Here is a 26,243-nt window from a genome sequence, read left to right as displayed (position 1 = left end):
AAGCATTAACCCTTTGAGGGTCGCCAGGCCCTCTCAGAGACTTGCTCTCAGGGTCGCCAAAATTTCAAAAAAAAAAAAAATATATATATTTTTTCTTATGAAAAGATAGAGAATCTTTTCCCAATCATAATGACACCAAAGTATGAAATTTGATGGAAAACTTACGGAATTATGCTCTCGCGAAGTTAGCGGTCTCGACGATGTTTACACACCGGCAATTTTGCCCACTTTGAGCCCTATTTTCAGCCAATTCCAGTGTACTAGTCGACAAAAATCATAACTATTTCGCTAGAACTCCGTTTTTTTCTATTGAATGAGTACAAGAAACCACCCATTTACTGATTTCAACTATCCAATAAAGCTGTCAGAAATTAGCAATTTTGCCAATTTCACACAAATTTCAAAAGATGCCAATTTCCAAATAGGGCCCAGAATAATAAGAAAGACATTCCTGGCACTAAAATAACATTTCCTCTGTTCATTAGTCACATCTCCACACCCCTCTTACATTTCTTTTGCTTTCCACTTTGAATTTTTATTCTCACAAAAAAAAGATAAAAGATTTACTGTTATGCAGACTACTGTATTAGTGTAGAAATGGTATAAATAATACCAGCGCACTTGTGAAAGAATATTAGATTCACCAGTTGATGTGTATTGGACGCGTGGCATGATTTGTTTACTTTTGAACTTTGGCAAAAATCGAACATTTCTGGTACTTAGAGCTCAATTTCAAGGTACTACTTTTCATTGCGAAACCAATCAAAATCATCTCAATTTCTGTAATATGTCTTCCATTCTATAAAATAAGACCAGGAAAACTAGAATACAACCATAAATACCATACGAAAATACAGTGCAAAGTCGCTGTTTTAAACCAAAAACACGGTCAAAGTTTTTTTTCTCTTTACACACTGTGTGCTGCAGGATTTTTTTTATATTGTGCACACTGACCACACAGACCCATTCTTTCATATGTAGGCCTACCAGCTTTCTCTTGCTAGATTTGAAGGCGCTAGAATTTATGCGTACTAGTATGTCAAAAACCCTGGCTCGTAAGCTGTACTAGTATGTCCGAAACCCCGAAAGTGTTAAAAACACAATAAAAGGTAAGCTACACACAGAGTACACTTATTACTTACCTTAAAATATTAATATTAATGTGTGAGAGGTGAGTGGCAGGGTGTTTACTGAATAAAATCAGAATGGCACACCATCGTCCTCTAGCTTGGCATTTAAAGCAAGAGGCTTACGGCTCCTCTTTTTATCACAGCTAAGCTTAGACACCATTGTCAATGAGAGCCAACTAGTTAACCAAAGAGTAAACGAGAGAGAGAGAACGAGATACAGAGTTCAGACAATGTAAGAACACAAACTGAACAGGTAGTGGGCAATCACTTTGTCAGGCAAAATAAATGCGTATTAATATGTGTCTGCTTTTAGTTCAATCATGTACATTTGTAAGAGTTTGTAAAAATTTTACCTCACAATATTTTATTATAATAATAATTACCTCACAATACAAATACTCTTATATTGTGTACAAGTTGTATAAGTTAGTACAGAATAAACAAACAGCAACACTCCCATTCTCATGCAACACACCATTTTTAGAGTGAATGAAGATGATGATATTATCAGCATAATAAAAAAGCGCTAAACCCACAAGGGTCGTGAATTGCTATACATAGAGTGAAGGCATGCATACGAAAGGAATATTTTTCTACAGTTATCCCCCAGTGCTTGACTAGAGAAAACGTAATTCTTCCGACACTACCTACACAGCTCCTTTGTAAACAAATCTCATATTTACGTTAATTTTTATTCTGTGAGTGTATGTATCATGTTTATATGCTATGTACAATAATGTGTTTCTTATATAATTTTGAGGAAAATATCATAGATGGATTACTGAAAATGTCTATATTAATGTAAAATAAGACATTTAATGTGTCCAAGAGTGATGATTATTACGTACTATTGGTGTCATGAGTGGAGAGAGACTTAGCTATTTTAATGTGTACCTGCACACCAGCACAGTGTGTAAGTATATTTAGGTACAGGTACACATAAGTATAATTATCAGAGTACATATAAAATATGCAATAACTGTAAAACACTTGAAATTTTGGAAAGTTTCCAGACATAATAGATGTGGTCACGAAGAATGTAAACAAACCGGGTGGGGCGTGCCGTATTTGAAAGACCGCTTGTCGTATAGCAAATTTTGGTCATAATTTGACATCGCCATAATAGCGGAATGCTGTAAGGCGAAACGCCTTAAAGCAGGGCCCTACTGTGTTCTCATTTTCTTGGTTCCATTTGATAGAATGGAAAATACATTACGGAAATAGAGATGAATTTGATTGGTTTCACGATGAAAAGTACCTTGCAATTGAGCTCAAAGTAGTGGAAATGTTCGACTTTTGCCGATGTTCAAGAGTAAACAAATCACGCCACACATCCAATACATGTCAACTGGTGAGTCTAATATTATTTCACATATGCACTGATATTATTTATACCATTTTTACAATAATGCAGTAGTCTGTATAACAGTAACTTCTATTTTTTGTGAGAATAAAAATTCAAAATGGAAAGCAGAGAAAATGTTATTTTAGTGCCAGGAATGTCTGTCTTGTTTATTCTGTACCCTATTTGGAAACTGGCATCTTTTGAAATTTGTGAAATTGGCCAAACTGCCAACTTCTGACCATTTTATAGGGTGGTTGAAATCAGTAAATGGGCAATTTCTTTTACTCAATCAATAGAACAAATGGAGTTCTAGTGAAATAGCTGTTTTTAGTCAACTGGACCAATGGAATTGGCCAAAAATAGGGCTCAAAGCGGGCAAAATCAATGATACATAAATATCGCCAACTTCACAAGAGCGTAATTTCTTAAGTTTTCAATCAAATTTTGTACTTTTAGTGTCATCACCATCAGAAAAAGATTCTCATCATTTCATAAGAATTTTTTTTTTTTTTTTTTTTTTAAACTGTGACCCTGAGAGTGAGTTAAGGATTGGGGGTCTCAACCCTGAAAGGGTTAAGGGGTTAATGGTGATAAATACATACAAGTCTTTAATTCATTTCTTTTTTAAGTGTTTCTGTAACTATTTACATCAAAAGAATACTGTACATAGAAAAGGAATCCTTTTAACCCTTTCACTGTTGAGACCTCTGATCCTGAAGTCCCTCTCCGTGTCAAAAAAAAAAAAGACCAAAATCTTAAGAATATGTTTGTGAGTGTTTTAAAAGATGTACTTACCGAGATATAGAGACGTGAAGTTCACAAAATGAACCGCTTACGGCAACATCGGCGACTGCCACTCACTCAGTAATATTATTTTTACTTTTATTCTACTTTTTTCTTTTATTTTTTAATATTTTATTTTTTCAAGTAACTTTTGTGGCCTGTACGACCATATAACGTGTAATGCATATACAGTAAGGCCCCACTTATATGGCAGGTTACGTTCCAGGCTACTGCCGGAAAGCAGACATCACCGGAAAGCAGAACGCCATTTGTTTTCACTTATAAATGTCAAATAATAAGTTTACACTAACATATACAGTGGACCCTCGGGTAACGGCAGCATCGGCTAATGCCAAAATTGGATAGCGGCGCATTTTTGCATCAAAATATTGGCTCGGCTAATGCCCAAGAATTCGGTTAAGGGCATTCGTCCCAAACATGTCCGCCTGTCCCTCTGGCCTGAGCTGCCCAGCCTTCAACTAGTGTGCCATTGTTTACAAGCCAGTTCCGACGATTCCACACGTACATGTGATACATTTTGTATTATTCAAGTGTTTTTGGTTCTTGTAACTGATAAATAAGTCACCATGGGCCCAAAGAAAGCTTCTAGTGCCAACCCTGTGGTAAAAAGGGTGAGAAATACTATCGAATTAAAGAGAGAGATAATCACAAAGTACGAAAGTGGAGTGCATGTCTTCGGGTTGGCCAGTTTATACAACAAACCCCATTCAACCATCACTACTATCTTGGCCAACAAAAAGGCAATCAAGGAAGCTGTTGTTGCAAAAGGTGCAAATATTCTTACAAAATAGAGATCGCAAATACTCGATGTGGAGAGACTGTTGTTGGTGTGGATCAATGAGAAACAATTATCAGGAGATAGTGTTTCTCAGTCAATAATATGTGAAAAGGCAAGGCATTTGCATGATGATCTAGTGAAGAAAATGCCTGAAACTAGTGCTGATGTTAGTGAATTTAAGGCCAGCTAAGGTTGGTTTGAGAGATTTAAGAATCATAGTGGCATACACAGTGTGATCAGGCATGGTGAGGCTGCCAGTTCTGACAAAAAGTGGCTGAAAAATATGTGCAGGACTTTAAGGGTACATAAACGCTCAAAAATTAAAACCCCAACAAGTGTTCACTTGTGACGAAACAGGCCTGTTCTGGAAGAAAATACCAAGCAGGACCCACATTACTCAGGAGGAAAAGGCACTCCCGGGACACAAGCCTATGAAAGACAGGCTAACTCTCATGTTTTATAGTAATGCTAGTGGGGATTGTAAAGTGAAGCCTTTACTTGTGTATCACTCTGAAACTCCCAGAGTGTTCAAGAAAAACAATGTCTTCAAGACTAAATTATGTGTGATGTGGAGAGCAAACAGTAAGGCATGGGTCACTTGGGACATTTTCCTTGATTGGTTTTATGACGTGTTTGGCCCCACTGCGAAATAATACCTCCTGGAAAATAAACTGTCACTTAAGTGCCTCCTGGTAATGGACAATGCTCCTGCTCATCTTCTTGACTTGCAAGAGCAAATTGTGCGAAAGTAGAGCTTCATCAAAGTGAAGTTTTTGCCTCCTAATACCACTCCTCTCCTCCAGCCCATGAACCAGCAGGTCATTTCAAACTTCAAAAAACTGCACACCAAAGCAGTGTTTCAAAAGTGCTTTGAAGTGACCTCAGACACTGAAATGACCCTAAGAGATTTCTGGAAATTTCACTTAAGTATCCTCAGTTGCATAAACCTTATAGGTAAGGCTTGGGAGGGAGTGACTTGCAGGATTTTGAACTCTGCTTGGAGAAAATTGTGACCACAATGTGTACAAGAGAGGAATTTTGAAGGGTTTGGGGCTGACCCTGAGGAGCCTGTGCCAGTTGTGGAATCTATTATGGCATTGGGGAAGTCCATGGGGTTGAAGGTTAGTGGCAAGGATGTGGAAGAGTTGGTGGAGGACGACAATGAAGAGCTAACCACTACAGAGCTGCAAGAACTTCAGGTGCAACAGCAACAGATCACAGCACAGGAATGTGCTTCAGAGGAGGAGGAAGAGAGAGTGAGGAAGTTGCATTCATCAAAGATTCAGATTTGTACAATGTGGACAAAGGTGCAAGCATTTATGGATGAAAATTATCCTGACAGCTGTTGCAAGCTGTATTGGCAACATGTACAATGACACTCTTGTGTTCCATTTTAGGGAAATCTTAAATAGATGCCAGAAACAGAGCTCTCTGGACAGATATTTTGTGCGACAGGAGTCCAGTGACTCTCAAGCTGGTCCTGGTGGCATTAAAAAAACCAAGAAGGGAGGTAACCCCAGAAAAGGGACTTGTTACCTGAAGTCTTTATGGAAGGGGACTCCCCTTCCAAACAATAATACACCTACATCCTCTCCCCTCCTCCCATCTCATCGCTCATCAGTAAGTCCACAATAAAGGTAAGTGTCATTTCAGTATTTATTGTGAATGTCTCATTGTTTTCTGTGTAGGGAAATGTATATTTCATGTAAAAAAAATTATTTTGTTTAATACTTTTGGGTGTCTTTAATGGATTAATTGGATTTCCATTATTTCTTATGGGGAAAATTAATTCAGCTAACGTCCAAATCGGTTAAAGGCGAGCTCTGTGGAATGGATTAATGCCATTACCCAAGGGTCCACTGTATTAGGTTAGCAACAGAACAAGGATTTAAAAACTATAAAAAGTACAATACACACACAGTACACTCATTACTTACTTCAAAATATTTGTAGTCTTAATGTAGGGTGAGAAGTGAGTAGTGTTTATGGTAAGAAGTTAGGTGTGGTAGGACTGGTAACCAGCCAGGCTACCCCACCCCACCGACACTTAATGTACCTTGACATTTAAAGAGCCCTAGAGTGATAAAATGCATATAGTGTACACTCATTACTTACCTTAAAATATTCTGTAGTCTTAATAGTCTTAATATAGGGTGCTAGGTGAATGGTAGGGTAGGTAGGTATCGAATAGTTTTAGGTATTGTAACCCCCATCTGGCCAACCCACCCACACATTAAATACTAGGCATTTAAAGTGCCTTAGAGCAATAAAATGTATATAAAGCACACTCATTAATTATTTTTTTTGTTTTTACTAACACATCGGCCAATTCCCACCAAGGCAGGGTGGCCTGAAAAAGAAAAACTTTCATCATCATTCACTCCATCACTGTCTTGCCAGAGGGGTGCTTTACACTACAGTTATAAAATTACAACATTAACACCCCTTCTTCAGCATGTCAAGTATTAAAAACCATTTGTCTCCATTCACTCCTATCAAATACGCTCACGCATGCTTGCTGGAAGTACAAGCCCCTCTCACACAAAAACCTCCTTTACCCCCTCCCTCCAACCTTTCCTAGGCCGACCCCTACCCCGCCTTCCCTCCACCACAGATTTATACACAACTGAAGTCATTCTGTTTCATTCCATTCTTTACATGTCTGAACCACCTCAACAACCTCTCCTCAGCCTTCTGGATAATAGTTTTGGTAATCCCACACCTCCTCCTAATTTCCAAACTACAAATTCTCTGCATTATATTCACACCACACATTGCTCTCAGACATGACATCTCCACTGCCTCCAGCCTTCTCCTCGTTGCAACATTCATCACCCATGCTTCACACCCATATAAGTGTGTTGGTATAACTATACTCTCATACATTCCCCTCTCTGCTTCCACGGACAAAGTTCTTTGTCTCCACAGACTCCTATGTGCACCACTCACCCTTTTCCCCTCATCAATTCTATGATTCACCTCATCCTTCATAGACCCATCTGCTGACATGTCCAATTCTAAATATCTGAATACATTCACCTCCTCCATACTCTCTCCCTCCAATTTGATATCCAATCTTTTGTCACCTAATCTTTTTATCCTCATCACCTTACTCTTTCCTATACAGTGGACCCCCGGTTAACGATATTTTTTCACTCCAGAAGTATGTTCAGGTGCCAGTACTGACCGAATTTGTTCCCATAAGGAATATTGTGAAGTAGATTAGTCCATTTCAGACCCCCAAACATACACGTACAAACGCACTTACATAAATACACTTACATAATTGGTCGCATTCGGAGGTAATCGTTATGCGGGGGTCCACTGTATTCACTTTAAATTTTCTTCTTTTACACACCCTACCAAATTCATCCACCAACCTCTGCAACTTCTCTTCAGAATCTCCCAAAAGCACAGCATCATCAGCAAAATATTTGTAGTCTTAATGTAGGGTAAGAGGTGAGTAAACGAGGTTAAATGAATAAACGAGAGAGAGAGAGAGAATGAGTGCATGAGAGAGGACAGCGCGAGTTATGTAAACAAACCAGATGGACACGTATGGTTTTAGTTCACTCCGCAAGCCGACTAGAAAAACATCATTTTTTTTTTTCAACAAGTGGGTATATTTATCATATTTATATGTTACATAGCATGTTTATTAAATAATTTGAAAAAATATCATAGATGGATTAAGCAAAATGTCTATATTAACATTTTATACGACATTTAATGAGCCTCACTCTCTTACTTTTTTTGGGTTATCCTAGGTTCCCTACACATACGCTGCTATGAATGATAATCTATGTAACTATATTTGTGTATGCCTGAATAAACTTACTCAGAGTGATCATTATTATTATTACAAATTATTATCACAAGTTTTTATTATTATTACAAGTTATTATTATTACAATCATAATAAAAAAGAAGCGCTAAACCCACAAGGGTCGTGAATAGCTATAGATAGAAGGCATACAAAAGGAATATTTTTCTACAGTTAGGTACAATGGTACCCCGAGTTTCATACAGCTCCCAACTCGAACAATTATGTGAGTGCTTTTGTAAGTGTATTTTTGGGGATCTGAAATGGACTAATTTAATTTACATTATTCCTTATGGGAACAAATTCGTTCAGTAACAGCACTCGAACAGCCTTCTAGAGCGAATTATGGTCGAAACTCAGGGTACCACTGTAACTGGCGTTTGACTAGAGAAAACGTAACTTTTCCGACACCTACCAACCGCTTTGTAAACAAATCTCATATTTATGTAAATTTTTATACTGTGGGTGTATGTATCATGTTCATAAGTTACGTGGTGTGTTTATTACATAATTTTGAAAAAAATATCATAGATGGAATGGATATTACCTTTGATATACCTTTGAAGAATTTCGAGAGTATATCTACTCTCTGAGCCCGGCCATGGGCCAGGCTCGTCTGGTGCTAGCCTGGTCAACCAGGCTGTTGCTGCTGGAGGCCCGCTGCCCCACATATCCATCACAGCCTGGTTGATCTGGCACCTGGTGAAGATACTTGTCTAGTTTCCTCTTGAAGGCTTCAACACTTGTTCCAGCAGTGTTTCTGATATCTTCTGGTAAGATGTTGAAAAGTCTGCGACCCCGGATGTTGATACAGTGGAAATGTCTTTATTAACGTAATATATGACATTTAATGTGCCCAGGAGATTATTACATGGCGCTGAGTAGAAAGAGACTTAGTGATTTTAGTGTGTACCTGCATACCAGTGTGTAAGTATATTTAGGTAGAGGTACACATAAGTATAATTATTAGAGTATACATAAAATACAGTGGAACCTCTACTTGCAAGTTTAATCCATTCCATGACCTTCCTCGCAACTGGATTTGCTCATTTGCAGAGTCAATTTTTCTCATTTAAATTAACTGAAATGCAATTAATCCGTTCCAGTGGAATTCTGTGCTTCAATAATTTTGCTAATATAAACTCTAAGGCTTATTTATCTATCTCACTTCATCTAATATGAAATAATAAATAATATAAATAACATAGAAACCTGATATATATACTCTAAAATGAATAAAATATGTAATTCATGTAGTAGTATGGGCGGTGTTGGTGGTGGACGAGAGTTTGTCTGGAGACCGGACAAAGTACACTTCTTGAATAATTTCGCTAATATCATCTATATGGCTTATTTGTCTATCACAGTTCATCTAATATGACATAATAAACAAGGCAAATAACATAGAAACTTGATATATACTCTAGAATTAATAAAATATGTCATTATATATATGTGGCGACGGCGGCCGACGAGTGTTTGCCTAGAGACATGACAAAATACTTCAATATTTCACTAATATCATCTATACGGCTTATTTATCTATCACAGTTCATATAATATGTCATGATAAACAATATAAATAATATAGAAACTTGATATATACTCTAGAATGAATAAAATATGTCGTTATACAAGTAGCTGCGGCGACGGTGGCCGATGAGTGTTTGTCTGGAGACAGGACAAAATGTTTCTTGAATATCTCGCTATCATCAACTCTACGGCTTATTTATCTATCACAGTTCATCTAATATGACATAACAAACAATGTAAATAACACAGAAACTTGATATATACTCTAGAATGGATAAAATATACCATTTATGTAATAGGTGGAGGTGGCCACAACTGCTCCCTCTATGTTGTGGTAAACCCTGCCATCTAGTGATGGCCTTTTGAAGCCGTCTATTATCATAATTATTATTATGTAGTACATTATTTTTATATACAGTGGACCCCCGCATACCGTTGGCCTTACATAACGTTAAATCCGCATACCGATACATTTTATTGCTAAGATTTTGCCTCGCATACCGCTAAAAAACCCGCTCAACGCTGTTCGTCCGAGACGTGTCTAATGTGCGGCCTGAGCCAGCCTCACATGTTCATTCTTGTTTATTCTGGACCCTATTTTGAAATTGGCATCTTTTTTAATTTGCATGAAATTGGCCAAATTGCCAATTTCTGACCACTTTATTGGGTAGTTCAAATCGGTAAATGGGCGGTTTCTTGTACTCGACTGATAGAAAAAATGGAGTTCTAAAGAAATAGCTATGAGTTTGGTCAACTGGAACAACGAATTTGGCCAAAAACAGGTCTCAAAGTCGACGAAATTGCCGATGCATATATGTCGCCGAGACCGCTAACTTCGCGGGAGCATAATTCCGTGAGTTTTCGACCAAATTTCGTACTTTCGGTGTCATTACCATCGGGAAAAGATTTTCTATCATTTCATGAGAAAAAATAATTTTTTTTTTCCAAAACTTTTGCGACATAGAATGACAGTTTCAGAAAAGGGGCTTGTGACAGTCAAAGGGTTAAACATGACACTTACCTTTTTTGAAGGCTGTTGTTGCTGGAAGGAAGGCAGGGAGGAAGGGAGAGGGAAGATAGGTTATTGTTTGGAAGGGAAATCCCCCTCCATAAGGACTCTAGGTACCAAGTCCTTATCTAGGGTCACTTCCCTCCTTTTTTTTTTTTTTTTTTGTCACTCGGACCAGCTTGAGAGTCATTGGACCCCTGTTGCACAAAATATCTGTCCAGATAGGTCTGTTTCTGGCATCTCTTAAGATCTGCCTAAAATGGAACATGGCACTGTCATTGTAAAAGTCACCAGCACGGATTGCAACAGCTTTCTCAGGGTGATGTTGCTCCACTGTTGCTGTTGCAGATGAAGCTCTTGCAGCTCATCAGTGGTTAGCTCTTCACTGTGGTCCTCTACCAACTCTTCCACATCCTCCAAACTCACATCCAACCCCATGGAATTCCTCAATGCCACAATTGATTGCACAAAAGGTGTAGGGTCGACAGGGTCAGCCTCAACCCTTTCAAAATCCTTCTGTTGGACACAATCTGGCCACAATTTTCTCCAAGCAGAGTTCATCATCCTGGAAGTCACTCCCTGCCAAGCCTATAAGGCCTATGCAGTGGAAGATATTGAAGTGATTCTTCCAGAACTCTCTTAGGGTCAATTCAGAGTCCAAGGTTATGTCAAAGCACCTTTGAAACATTGCTTTGGTGTACAGTTTTTTGAAGTTTGCAATGATCTGCTGGTCCATGGGTTGGAGAAGAGGAGTGGTGTTAGGAGGCAAAAAGTTCACTGTTACAAAACTGAATTCCTTAGACAATTGGTCTTCCAAGTCTGGAGGATGAGCAAGAGCATTATCCATTAACAGAAGGCACTGGAGTGGCAATTTCTTATCCAGGAGGCATTTTTTCCACACTGGGGGCAAACACATCATTAAACCATTCCAGGAAAATTTCCCTTGTGAACCCATGCCCTACTGTTTGCCTTCCACATCACACACAATTTACTCTTAACAACACTATTTTTCTTGAACACTCTGGGATTTTCAGAGTGATACACCAGTAAATGCTTCACTTTGAAATCCCCACTAGAATTACCACATAACAAGTGAGTTAACCTGTCTTTCATAGGCTTGTGTCCTGAGAGTGCCTTTTCCTTCTGCGTGATGTAGGTCCTCTTTGGCATTTTCTTCCAAAAGAGGCCTGTTTTGTCACAATTGAACACTTGTTGGGTTTGGAATTTTTCAGACTCTACATAACATTTGACTTCCCCACCCAATTTTTCAGTCGTTTGTTTGTCTGAAATGGCACCCCTCACCGTGCCTTACAACACTGTGTATGCCACTTCACTTCTTGAAATTTTCAAACCAGCCTTTGCTGGCCTTGAATTCACTTTCATCACCACTTGTTTCAGGCAGTTTCATTATGAGAGCCTCATGCAACTGCCTTGCCTTTTCACAAATAATGGACTGCACAACACTATCTCCTGCTTTGTCTGAGCACTTGGGACTGGACGGGTTCCTTATGATCGACGAAAACTAAGGTAATCGACGAAAACTAAAGCCAAAAATCAATGAAAAAAGTCAGCCAAAACCAAAATCGGCAATAACTAAGATCGACAAAAACCAAGGGTCCACTGTATATATACACATACAGTCACTGGACACGTTCCTAGAACTGCTACAGCTTGTGGAAAGCTGTTTGGGTGTGGATGGTTGAAGGCAGCCTTTGTTGTTGTTGTGCTGAGAAAGGCATGGCTGGTGTCAAATGATGCAATACAAAACCACCATCACCACCCATTACCCATACCGTCTTCCCCAACAAGCATGCTGTCTTCCCCACCACCCATATGGAAATAAGTCATTTTGACTTTTTTGAGTTATCCTAGGTTGATGGTCGTCTGGGTTTTCAGCACTATTTCTGGTATCCTGGGCATTGCTTTCGGTCACAAACTCCTCAAAACCATGAAATTCATCTTCACTGACACTCCCATCTGTATTAGAGCTATCACTTGGGAAGAGAACAGTCTTAATTCACTGGGGAGTGAGGTATATATTACCCCAAAGCATGGTAAGCAAGGCCTACTGAAATGGGACTCCCACGATGCACCACTGGCTCCCTGATTTTTTTTTTATACTGCACATACTGACCACACAGACCCATTCTCTCACATGTAGGTGTACCAGCTTTTTCCCCCTAGATTTGAAGCCACTAGAATTTTGGCGTATTAATACGTCACCAACACTGGCTCATAAGACGTATTTATACAGTACCAACAGTGAAAGGGTTAATGGGTGTTCCTTGACAAGTTGAGAGGCTTTACTTGTCAGAGGAATTGCACCACTTGTCACCTTCCTTATGCTAAATCTAAATACTAACATTCCCTCCCTCCCTCCATTTGGCCTAGTTAATAAGGAAATTTACCCTTTGCAATTCAGCAACTAAGCTGAAGGAAAAGGGAACATTATCACCAGTGTTTTAATGCAGTCATCAATGGTGATGACTGTGGTGGTTGTATCACTCCACTTGATGATACCTACATTATCAGGACATGCTACGTGACCTTTGATGCTGTAGTACAACATGCACCTGCAAGTTGCATGATCACAGCTCATGTTTTCAACATTCTGCAATTTAAATTTAATTTTTCCATTCCAATGGAAATGCACCATTTCCATTAAGGCACAACAGAGTGGAATTCATTTTCATTGGCAGTGCACATTTCCACTAAGAAGCACTGAGGCAGGGAGACAGGAGGGTCCCCACCCCTTCCACTATGCATTGGGATGCACTATTGTTGTAGTGCTGCAGGGGAGGGTGTGAGGGGATGTAAACAAACAGCCTCCCACGTGGGTCAGTGTATCTAGACACGTACCGTACAATTTTTCTCACAATGCCCATCACTTTTTCCTGCATCACTCTATCTCTTCTCTGGATATTTATCATGGTATCTAAATGAAGTGCACATATGATGGAAATGGGACAAGTGTTTGGTGTTAGAGAATCAATGATTCAACCTCCACAGTCACCCTCCCCACTTCACTTCAGGAGTTAAGCATCACTACCCCAATTTGAACATAAGTAACAAATACTCTACAATATTAATGTAACCATTTTTGGCTATACGTATTTACTTTTCACTCACTATCCGAACCTCACTAGAATGCAGATATTTCACAGAGCATCCTCAAGAAAATTAGGTATTTTTTTTTTTTTTAAGAATTATATTAAAAGAATTCTTTAGGAATGCACCCCTGTTTCTCCCATGTGTTCTTCACTCCAAAAGTTGCAGAAATCATTGGTAGCACAGTTTTCAGGAAAAATAACTTGTGCAAATTATGAATGTCCACTGTATTACCAGAGATTGCCTGCAGAGCTACCAGTGGCAACCAAAGGTGTTCAAATCTTGATTTTTCCAGTCCCCCATACTACTATTTGCTAAATACCAATTTAGCAAATAGTATAGCCAATTCTGGAGGTGCCATCCTGATATACCACACAGGATATGAGGCAGTTTCTATTCAATTCAATTCAAGTTTATTCTCTATAATGGTTACAATGTGGGGTTTACAGGTTTTGGGTATTTTGTGGTTTACATGTTATAAAATACCAATTACAGAGGGGGCCACTAGGACACCTAGCACGGCTAGGCATTTCGAGCAGACTTAGATTAATCATTAATATTAAATCCTTACAGATTATGGCTAATTTGTGAGTTTAGCAATGTGAATGCTTTTGTTTTGGCACAATACAAGGTGTCTATATTTGAGTATCATAGGTAAACTTATGACTAGTTAGGATTTATTATTTTAAGATTAAGATTAGTATTTCTGGGTTTATAGTCAGTGGGTGAGTGAGTGTAATTGTGAACCACCAGGTGGTTATCATGTAGTTAGTTGTCGGGGTGGATCAGGGAGATAAGATGTTTTCTAACTGTAGTTTTGAAAGTGATGAATGTGTCTGCAGTTCTAGAGTTTTCAGGTAGGGTGTTCCAGATTTTAGGTCCTTTGAAATACATTGAATTTTTGTAAAGGTTTAGTCGAACACGGGGAATGTCATAGAGATGTTTGTGTCTGGTGTTATGCCTGTGGATCCTGTCACAACTATCAAGAAAGCATTTTAGGTCAAGGTTAATATTGGAATTTAAGGTCCTGTAGATATAGATTGCACAGTAGTAAGTGTGAATGTTCTGAACAGGGAGTAAGTTTAGATCTATGAAGAGTGGGGGGGGGGTGTTGCCAGGGATGGGATTTAGTGATTATTCTTACTGCGGCTTTTTGTTGGGTTATTATTGGCTTTAGGTGTGTTGCTGCAGTTGAACCCCAAGCACAGATAGCATAGGTGAGGGATGGATATATAAGTGAATGGTATAGTGTGAGAAGGGCAGTTTGCGGCACGTAGTATCGTATCTTGGAGAGGATCCCCACCGTTTTGGATACTTTTTTTGTTATGTGTTGGATATGGGTGCTGAAATTTAGGTTGTTGTCGAGGTATAGGCCAAGGAATTTGCCCTCATTATGTCTGGCAATTAGAGTGTTGTCGATCTTAATGTTAAGTTGCGCAACACCTGCTCTGCTACCAAACATAATATAGTACGTTTTGCCAGTGTTAAGTGTAAATTTATTGGCTGTCATCCAAGTCGATATTTTGAGCAGCTCCTCGTTAACAATGGTGTTGAGGGTGGCAAGATTAGGGTGGGAGATGACATAAGTCGTGTCGTTAGCAAAGAGAATGGGTTTCAGGTGTTGGGATATGTTTGGAAGATCATTGATGTAAATGAGGAAGAGCAGGGGTCCAAGGACACTTCCCTGCAGAACTCCAGTATCAAGTGGCCATATTGATGAGGCTGTGTCTTTAATGGTGACATACTGATACCTATTAGAAAGGTAGGACTTAAAATATGCAAGCGCATGGCATCTTATACCATAGTGGTCAAGTTTGTGGAGTAGGATGCCGTGGTCTACTGTGTCAAATGCTTTTCTTAGGTCAATAAAAATTCCTAGTGGATATTCCTTATTTTCCAATGCTGTGTAAAGCAGGTCTAGCATTTTTATAATTGCATCACTAGTGCTTTTATTTTTCCTGAATCCAAATTGGCAGGGGTTGAGTATGTTTTGTGACGTTATAAATGAATATAATCTCCTGTGCACGAGTTTCTCGTAGATTTTGAATAGCAATGGTAAGTTTGATATTGGCCTATAATTGTTTACGTCTGTAGGATCACCACCTTTATGTATTGGTGTAACCCTTGCTGTCTTGAGTAGTGTTGGGAAAGTGCTAGTTTCTAGTGACTTGTTAAAAAGTAATGTAATAGCATGCATAAGGTCATGGGCCGCTCGCTTGTACAATAATGGTGGGACGTGAGACAGATTCCCCGAGTTATTTTTAAGTGACTTCCATGGGCTCAGTTGGTACAAGACAGAAGGAATTTGGGAAATTCTCGTCTAGATAGTCCCCGGTACGGGCATTGGTACGTGGGATTTTACTGGCAAGATTAGATCCTATGTTTGAGAAGAAGTCGTTTATCTTGTTAGCTGTATCAGTGGGATGCAGTGGTGTTTCATGAGGTTTAGTTAGAACAATATTCTTGTTTTTTTTTCAGTTTGTGGGTCCCCAGAATCTGGGAAAGTGTTTTCCAGGTCTTTTTTATATCTCCTCTTGTGTCAGTGAATCTGCTGGAGTAGTATAGTTGTTTGGCTTTCTTTATTAATTTGGTGAAAACTGTTGAATATTGTTTAAGAATATCTTTGTGTATTAAGCCCTGTCTATATTGCTTTTCATATTGGTGTTTCTTATCAATGGATTTCAGAATGCTGCTGGTTAGCCATGGGCAACCAAGCCGTTTATTCGTGATCTGTTTCGTTTTTATAGGACAATGTTTGTTGTATAGTCTAAGTATTTTGTTAAGAAAAATGTCTGTCCAATCATCAATACCATTGGCATTGGAGAATTTTGTAGGCCAGTCAACAGTCTCTAGGTCTGCTGTGAAATTCCTTATTGAGGCCTCGTCATGGAGTCTAAATGAAACTTTGTTGTATTCGAGTGGTGGCTTACTAATGTTTGTTAAGAGGAAGGTTGGGTAGTGGTCAGTAGTGCTGTCTGTGATTATCCCTGATTTAAGGGGGGCTAGTATATTGGTCCATATGTGGTCTATTATAGTTGCACTTGTCTCAGTCAGCCTGGTTGGTTTATTTATTGTTGGTATGAGAAGTGCATTGTTCATATTGTTGATGAAATCAGTTACAGTCTGATCATCTGGTAGGCCAAGGTTGATATTGAGGTCTCCAGCTAAGAGAAGGTGGTGCTTGTTCATTTGTCTGTTTGTTATTAGTGACTTTAGATTGTCACTGAAGTCTGGGATGTTTGTGTGGGGTATCCGGTATAAGGCACCGATTGTTAAAGGCGTCTTGAGGTTTTTACAGTAAAATTAGTAAAAATGTATTCCCCATATTCATCACTAAAGCAATTAATGCTAATACAAGATAGTTGGTTAGAGTAATAGATTGCAGTACCACCCCCAACCTGGTATGGTCTGCAGTTGTGGATTGCTGTGTATCCTGGTAGAGGGTAGATATCAATTGTGTCCTGCTGAAGCCAGGTCTCAGTAAGAATAATGCAAGAGAAGGGTGTCTTTAGTGACTTAAGGAGTGCCAGGAGGTCATCATAGTGTTTGCTTAAGGACCTGATGTTGTAGTTAAGAACTGATAGACTTTGAGCAGTGTTCAGGATAGTGCTGGCTTGTGATGCTGTGTAATAAAGGCAGTTACTTTCCAATAAGTTTTGATTGTGTGTTAGATTATGGAGGTTTAGATCAGGGTCAATGTGATCATTCATCTTTTAGGTTTAAATAGTGGTTGTTTATATCCTGTATTATATGGTGAGTTCTAATACTGATTTCTGTAGTGGTGGGAGGTTTGGATAAGTATACTGCTAAAGCACTTTGGTCATATAGAGTATAGTCACTAATAAACATAATGAAATTGATATTGTCTATGTGTTGTGCTAGAATGAGCTAAAGTACAACTAGGTATAAACTAATACTATAAAAAAACACACACAAAAAAAATTACAAGTGGCACCAGACTCACTCTTGTAATTGCACTAAGGTCTAATATAATGAATTTAGTGTTGTCTATGTATTGAGTTAGAATGAGCTAAAGTACAACAAGGTATAGTTAGTTTAGGTGTTGTCTATGTATTGAGCTAGAATGAGCTAAAGTACAACTAGGTATAAACTTATAATATAAAAATACAAATTAAAATGGTACTTGCAATTGCACTAGGGTCTGATATAGGTTGTTAACAAGATCAAGAGTATAACTAGATTTAAATTGACAAAATAAAATTCACAAATTAAAGTACCAAAAGAATAATAAGTAAAAAATAACAATGGCAATGACTTGGTTATAATATGATAGTAAGATGGTAGACAGGTACACAGGTACACAGGTACACAGGTACAAAGGATAATATAAAGGTTGGAGTTGAATATACAAACTTGAAAAATTTGGCAACAATATGTTATAAAAAGTATAAAATAATGATTAGTGTACAAAAGTAAAATTGACTGGTAGTAAATATGGTGTTTAATAAAATTTTAGTAAGTAATAATGATTACAAAAAAAGATTAATTAGCAACAAAAAAAAAAAGTGAAAAAGTAATGTTTATTTCAAGTATTAAATTTTAAGAACAGTTATTTGGATTCAATATTGCACTGGTAGTTATACTAGAGGTTATTTGGCAGTACAAGGTAATTAAGAGTACTCTAAGATAGTAAATGTAGTATTAACCCCTTCAGGGTCCAAGGCCCAAATCTGAAGTGGTGCCCCAGTGTCCAAGAATTTAAAAAAAAAAAAAATTGTTATTTTTTCTTATGAAATGGTAGAGAATCTTTTTGTGAAGGTAATAAAACAAAAAGTACGAAATTTGATGGAAAATTGACGAAATTATGCTCTTGCAAATTTTGATGTGTCAGCAATATTTACGAATCGGCGATTTTGCCGACTTTGACTCCCATTTTAGGCCAATTACGTTATTCCAGTCAACCAAATTCTTAGCTATTTCACTAGTATTACTTCTATTCTATCGATTGAGCACAAGAAATCGCCAAGTCAACTGTTTCAACTACAAATTAAAGTGATCTGAAATTGTTAATTTGGCCAATTTAACACAAAGTTCAAAATATTCCAATTTCAAAATAGGGTCCAGAATAAACAATGTGGGTATTCCTGGAACTAAACTAACATTTCCTCTGTTCATTAGTTACGTTTTGAGGCTTTACAAATAAATTCCATTTTGATTTTTTATTCACATAATGAATTTTTATTCACACCAAAAAATAGAAGATTTACTGTTATGCAATACTGTAATAATTATATAAATATCACCATATTTGTGAATGCATATTAGACCCACCAGCTGGCATGTATTAGACGTGTGAGGTCATTTGTTTACTCTTGAATATCGGCAAAAATTTAACATTTCTGCTACTTTGAGCTCAGTTTCAAGCCATTTCCAGTGCTAAAACCAATGAAAATCATCTCTATTTCTGTAATATGTCTTCCATTCTATCAAATGAGACCAAGAAATAGCAAATAGAACTATAAAAAACATACGAAAAAACACTGCAAAGTCGCTGTTTTAATCGAAAAATCATGATTTCAGTTTTTTTCTCTCATTATACATAGCGTGCTGCAGGATCTGTTTTATGTGGTGCACACATACCACATAGATGTATTCTCTCATATCTAGGCCCAAATGTACCACTCACAGTTTATCAGAGTGAGCTGAGCTCATGACGTAGATCTATGGTTTGGACCCTGAACATAAAGCCGTAGATCTACGGGACGGACCCTCAAAGGGTTAAAACAGGTTATGGTAATTAGACAAGTAATGGTAATTAAATGATGTCAAAAATGTTAAGAGTAAATTGTACTGATAGTAAAAATGGTAATTAATTATTAATTTTAGTAAGTAATATCAATTAATAGTATTTAAAAAAATATGAGGTAGTAATATGGACAGAGAAAGTATCAATTCAGCTAATATTTAAGCAAACAATAGTAAATAAGAAAATTACATAAGGTGACTTATGTTTACTAGTAAAATCACAAAATGAGGTAGTTGATTATTTAATTACTAAGAGATTGTACTATGAAATTTGAACAATAATGGAGCAAAACATACGCTACACTACGTAGGCTTTTAGGTTGGACATTGTTTAATTATTCTCTGTAAGATTAATATCCCTGAGAAATCGTGATAGATCATTCTCGTTCGTGATTGTGTACAGTTGACCTACATTCGTTTTCCTAACTAGAATTTTCCCATCCCTTGTGAAGCATTGGTGTATCGTGTCATTATTCTCCCGCTTAAGTTTTCTGACTCTATACAGGAGGTTCTGACATTTTTTGGTAAGACACTCATTTATGTATACCTCTTTCTTTACTTTAATAGATGCAATAATTAAGTCTTTTTTCCTGTCATGTGAGTGGAATCTAAGCATAACACTTTTTCTACCATGGGATCCTAGTAACCTGGCTTCTTTTATTTCAGACTCTGGTACAATAACACTTGTTTGGTCCTTTATGATCTGCAGAGTAATTTCTTTACTGTTTGTTTGGTTCATATCACTGGCAAAAAGTGGACTGTTAACTATTACTGCATCCGATAGTTTATCTTGTTCAGTTTTATCTTCTTGGAGAGCAAAGTAGTCACTGAACTGGTTATCTAAGTTGTTCTTCCATTCTTTTACTGCTTTTTCAACCTTTGTATTAAACGATATTATTTGTTCTGCATGGCTATCTATGGATGGTCTTGCCATAGTCAGTCATTCCTGGTGTTGATAACTTTTGTTCAAGACTGAGGATTTTGTTCTCGAGTTGTGTCATCCTGGTGTCTTGTTTTGTTAGTGTCTCTCGAAGACTCATATTTTCAATAACTAAGGTGGAGATGCATGACTTTAGGGTATCTGGATCGTTGGTCATACCTGAGAGACTACTTGGTAGGTTGAATCCGGGGAAGAGAGGGGTGGATGGGCTGGGGGCAGCCATGTTTGTTGTTATTGTTGTGGTGTTGCCTTGAGCGGTGGTGAGGGGTGGTAGCTGGGCCAGCATCCTCCTGGCTACACTTGTTGAATAGTTGATTTTTCGGTGTTTTCTTGCTGGCCTTGGTGCTGTTTCCTCTGAGATTGCGCCTCATAATACTACAGGAATTGTTGTAGTTAAGAAGAAGTTGTAGTTATACAAAGCTTAGGGTTACGCTGTTCGGCTGGCAGCGGGGTGTTGCTTTGGGTTTGAGGGCAGTCTTCCTTTGATCTCTATTATTTTTGATTTGTAGGTTTCACTGTTGGTAATCTTTGGTCATTCTGGGTGCTACGTTGGGTAGTGCAGTTTTGCTTGTAACTAGGTCATCATAGGAGCATTGGTGGCTCTGATAGTTGGAGAAAAGTACAGAGCTTGGAGGTCGCTGCTGTTGCTGCCGCTACTTGCTGCATCAAAGGTGAGTTTGACTTGAGCAGTCATATAGTTTCTCTTCATTTTTCCTCAGAACTCCCATGTTTTGTTTTTTAAACCTATGATCAATGAGACAAAGGCTAATTCTCCCAGACCCCTTAATCTACCCCAGCATGCCCATGCATATTTATAATAGTCCAGAGCTGAAGCAGTCCAGATTCAAGTCTTTCTCATTCAAAATGAAAAATCCATCCAGTTTCAACATACAGTGGACCCTCCCCTAATCACACAATGTATGCCAATACGATTCTTAAATCTCTCAAACCAACCTTTGCTGGCCTTAAATTCACTCACATCACCACTAGTTGCAGGCATTTTTCTAATTAAATCCTCATGCAACTTCCTAGCCTTTTCACATATGATCGCTTGAGAGATGCTATCTCCTGCTATCTGTTTTTCGTTTATCCACACCAATAACAGTCTCTCAACATCTTCTATCACTTGCGATCTCTGTTTCGAAAACAAAGTTGCACCTTTGGCAAGAACAGCTTCCTTGATTGCTGTTTTCTTGGCCACAATAGTAGTGATAGTTGATTGGGGTTTTGTCTACAACCTGGCCAGCTCGGAGACACGCACTCCACTTTCATACTTAGCGATGATCTCTTTCTTCATATCCATAGCAATTCTCACTCTTTTTGCTGTAGGGTTGGCACTAGAAGCTTTCTTGGGGCCCATGGTGACTTATTTTGCAGGTGCAATCACTAAAAAGGCTGTGATAATATGAAATGTTCCGACTGTATGCTTGGAAGCGACCGTGGTGGCTGGCTTGTAAACACTGGCACCCAAGGAACAAGTGAGGCGGGCTCAGGCCGCACGTGGATGCGTCTCAAACGAACCGCGTTGAGCGAGTTTTTTAGCGCTAGCCGAGGCAAAATTTTTGCGTTAAAATGTATCACTAGGCGGATTTAAAGTTATGCGATGCGTTTGTTAGGTGAGGTTCCACTGTGTATATATATATATATATATATATATATATATATATATATATATATATATATATATATATATATACACAGTCTATATACAGTAGTCTCATGGTAAATACATGTATACTTAACCCTTTCAGGGTTGACAGGCCCTCTCCCAGACTTGTTCTCAGGGTCGCCAAATTTTCAAAAAAAAAACAAAAATTATTATTTTTTCTTATTAAAAGATAGAGAATCTTTTCCCGATCATAATGACACCAAAAGTATGAAATTTGATGGAAAACTTACGGAATTATGCTCTCACGAAATTAGCAGTCTCGAAGATGTTTACGCATCGGTGATTTTGCCCACTTTGAGCCCTATTTTCGGCCAATTCCATTGTACTAGTCGACAAAAATCATAACTATTTCACTAGAACTCCATTTTTTCTATCGAATGAGTACAAGAAACCACCCATTTACCGATTTCAACTATCCAATAAAGTGGTCAGAATTGAGTAATTTTGCCAATTTCACACAAATTTCAAAAGATGCCAATTTCCAAATAGGATCCAGAATAAACAAGAAAGACATTCCTGGCACTAAAATAACATTTCCTCTGTCCATTAGTCACGTCCCCATGCCCCTATTACATTCTTTTGTTTTCCACTTTGAATTTTTATTCTCACAAAAAATAGAAGATTTACCATTATGCAGACTACTGCATTAGTGTAGAAATGGTATAAATAATATCAGCGCACTTGTGAAAGAATATTAGACTCACCAGTTGACGTGTATTGGACGAGTAGCATGATTTGTTTACTTTTGAACTTCGGCAAAAATCAAAGATTTCTGCTACTTTGAGCTCAATTTCAAGGTACTTTTCATTGTAAAACCAATGAAAATCATCTCAATTTCTGTAATATGTCTTCCATTCTATAAAATGAGACCAAGAAAACTAGAATACCATTATAAATACGATACGAAAATACAGTGCAAAGTCGCTGTTTTAAACCAAAAACACTGTCAAAGTTTTTTTTTCTCATTACGCACTGTGTGCTGCAGGATTTTTTTTATACTGCGCACACTAACCACAGACCCATTCTTTCATATGTAGGCCTACCAGCTTTCTCTCACTAGATTTGAGGGCGCTAGAATTTAGGCGTACTAGTACGTCAAAAACCCTGGTGCGGAAGCCGTACTAGTACGTCAGAAACCCTGAAAGGGTTAAAAGGAATAGACTGCCTAAAAAATAAAATGTTAGCAGTAAAACAAAGTAACTTGATGTCATTGACATCCATGACAGTGGACACAATAGTTAAGTTCTCTGGATGGGTTTTTACTAAGGTTATTTATTATTATTTTACAACAGCTTTTGACATTTATAATGAAAAACTGTCTACTGCAAAAAAGGACCTGCATGAGTGTGACAGTCCCAATTATTCTGGATTAGGAGCATTTCCTTTTGCAGTACTGTGTTTCTATTGTCAAATGAATTCATGGATGTTGCTTTGCTGATTAATCTGTTTACATAAGAAAGCCAGACCAAAATGATCTCATTATACGAATACCTACTAATAAGAGGATAAATAACAAAAAGGCACAATACCATGAGAGGATAATACTCTATAATATATATTATAGACTTACAGTATCTGAGGTTGCTTCCTTTTCAACCTTCTGCACCTCCCAAGCTGACAAAGGTTTGTTCTTATCAAGGGAAAAGAGAATCTCATATTTCTGGATACTCCCACTTGTATCTTGAGGCATTGCCCATTTCAAGCGTATAGTAGAAGCATCAGTGGGTTCATAACTGAAGTCCTTTGGGGTTGTTGGTACTGCAAAAAGAAGACAGTTCATAGTAAGAACATAATTAATTTTTATTTACCTTTACAAATTAATAAGTAAATAAGATAGACTTGGCATATATATATTGTAGGTAGTAGGCTGGTAGACAGCAACTGCCCAAGGAAGTACTACTGTCCTGTTAAATGAGTGTAAAACAGAAGCCTGTAATTGTTTTACATGATGGTAGGATTGCTGGTGTATTTTTTTCTTTCTCATACATACACATGCAAGATTTCAGGTATGTCTTGCTACTTCTACTTACACTTAGGTCACACTACTGTGCACACACACATACCTACCTACCTCTGAGTTTTCTTCTATTTTCTTACTGGTTCTTGTTCTTGTTTATTTTCTCTTATCTCCATGGGGAAATGGAACAGAATTCTTCCTCTGTAAGCCATGCATGTTGTGAGAGGCGACTCACATGCTGGGAGCAAGGGGCTAGTAACCCCTTCTCCTGTATACATTACTAAAGTTTAACCCTTTGACTGTCTCAGTCGTATATATACGTTTTACAAGCCACCGTGTTTGACGTATTTATACGCATAAATTCTAGTGGCTTCAAATCAAGCGGGAGAAAGCTGGTAGGCCTACATGAGAGAGAATGGGTCTGAGTGGTGGGTGTGCACCCTCTGAAAAAAATCGAGGACTCAGTGGTGCATTGTGGGAATGCCATCTTGGTAGTCCATTTTCACCATGCTTCACGGTAAGAAGTACCTCACTCCTCGGCGAATTGGAGGTCTTTTGTTCCCAAGTGATAGCTCTAACAGTGATGGAAGTGCCAGTGAAAGTGAATTTCATGGTTTTGGAGTGGGTGTGACCGAAAGCAGCACCCAGGATAACATAATTAGTGATGAAAATCCAGATGACCCACAATCATCCACATCTGGTGCTGGGCTGTCTAATTCAAGTTCATCTGTACCAGGACAAAAGAGAAAACTATTTGCCCATGTACAAGACTCAGATGTGAGCAGTGAAAGTGATAGTAATAGTGATTTCAAAGCTATTGAAAGCAATTCTAGTTGTGACAGTGAGAGTGAATATTCTCCAGTGAAGCAGCAGTATATACGACATAGCATGCATTCTGGTAGTGTCATATGTTGTTCCAAGGGGAAGGAGTAAATCTCAGAGTACATCCCGTGGCCCTACACCACGAACTGATAGTGACGATGACAATATTGTTACAATGGGTATGAATGATGTGAGTGAGGCAGCAGATGTTCATGTTAATTTCCAAGGTTTATTACCTGGACCTCAGCAATGAGAGTGGCTACTCTCACCGCTGGGCAACGGCGACCAGCAGATGGTGGTGGTGATAGTGGTGGTGGCATGAGTCATGTGGCACCACCAGCTGGCCACGCTACTACCGACGCTGCTAACTCAGCACAACCACAACCAGCCTCAACCAACCCCACACTCCAACAACATCCACAACCACAACCTGCACAACCACAACCACCTCTCAATATCCAGAACCCACCAGTAGACTGCATCTGGGATTGGCAGCAAGATGGCAATTTTGTTCCCAATCCACACGACTTTCATGAAACACAAAGTGGAATACGGCCATCATGTACACTTGGGAGCAATGCTACTGAACTGGAATGCTTTCAGTTATTCTTCGATGAACCCCTGATGGACATTATTGTCAAGGAAAGCAATACATTCTTTGAGTACACCATGGCAAACACAATTCTTTCACCAAGATCACGCGTACACCAGTGGAAGGACACAACTGTGACAGAGATGTATCTATTCTTTGCCACAATAATGCTTATGCCACATGTGTATAAGCACAGTGTCAACACATACTGGTCGACAGACCACCTGATTTCAACCCCAGCTTTTGGCGACATTATACCAGTGAATAGATTTGTGCTACTGTTACGTATGCTACGCTTTTCAGACAAAACAAGGCCTGACAGACGCGACAGGTTATATAAGATCAGAAATGTTTTTACCCGAAACAAAAGTGCTGTATGTATTTTATCCCTTCAGGGAGCTTGTTATTGATAAGTCTTTCATTTTGTTCAAAGGCAGACTCTCATTCAAGCAGTATATACCAAGTAAGAGGAAAGGTTTTGGTATAAAGTTATTTGTGCTGTGTGATTGCAAAAGTGGTCTGGTTTTGGATATAATTGTGTACACTGGCAGTAAAACATTGCAAGATACCAGGAAGTTACTGGGTATCTCTGGTTACATGGTTAGAACAATGATGGAACCATATCTTGGTTAGGGGCATATTTTATATACTGATAACTGGTACACAAGCCCTTTACTCAGTGATTTCTTGCGAGTGAACATGACAGATGTGTGTGGCACAGTGCGTGGAAATCATAAACATATGCCCAGGTTCAACGCTGGCACTCATAGAGGTGATGTTCAGGTGTTTGCTGCCAATGACATCATGGCATTTCGGTGGCATGACAAACGTAATGTCACACTGCTGACATCAGTCCACCAACATGAAATGATAGACAGTGGCAAGCAGAATAGAGAGACCAATGAACCCATTGTAAAACCTGCAGCTGTGATGGATTACAACCTCAATATGCGCTTAGTGGACAAAT

General features: G+C 38.4%; 1 protein-coding gene across 2 annotated transcripts in view; it reads right to left on the bottom strand.

Moving 5' to 3' along the window:
• Nucleotides 1–26,243, bottom strand: part of LOC128698710 (protogenin) — an 865,689-nt gene that overhangs the window by 12,560 nt on the left and 826,886 nt on the right. For both annotated transcript variants that reach the window (XM_070097691.1, XM_070097692.1), the window contains one exon: nt 23,476–23,663. In XM_070097691.1, the coding sequence (XP_069953792.1) occupies nt 23,476–23,663 (188 nt within the window). The remainder of the gene's footprint in view (nt 1–23,475; nt 23,664–26,243) is intronic.

This window comes from Cherax quadricarinatus, chromosome 59, assembly GCF_038502225.1.
Source record: "Cherax quadricarinatus isolate ZL_2023a chromosome 59, ASM3850222v1, whole genome shotgun sequence".
Taxonomy (NCBI): Eukaryota; Metazoa; Arthropoda; class Malacostraca; order Decapoda; family Parastacidae; genus Cherax; species Cherax quadricarinatus.
Note: the sequence above shows the minus strand (reverse complement) of the source record. Positions and strands in the feature narration are given on the sequence as shown.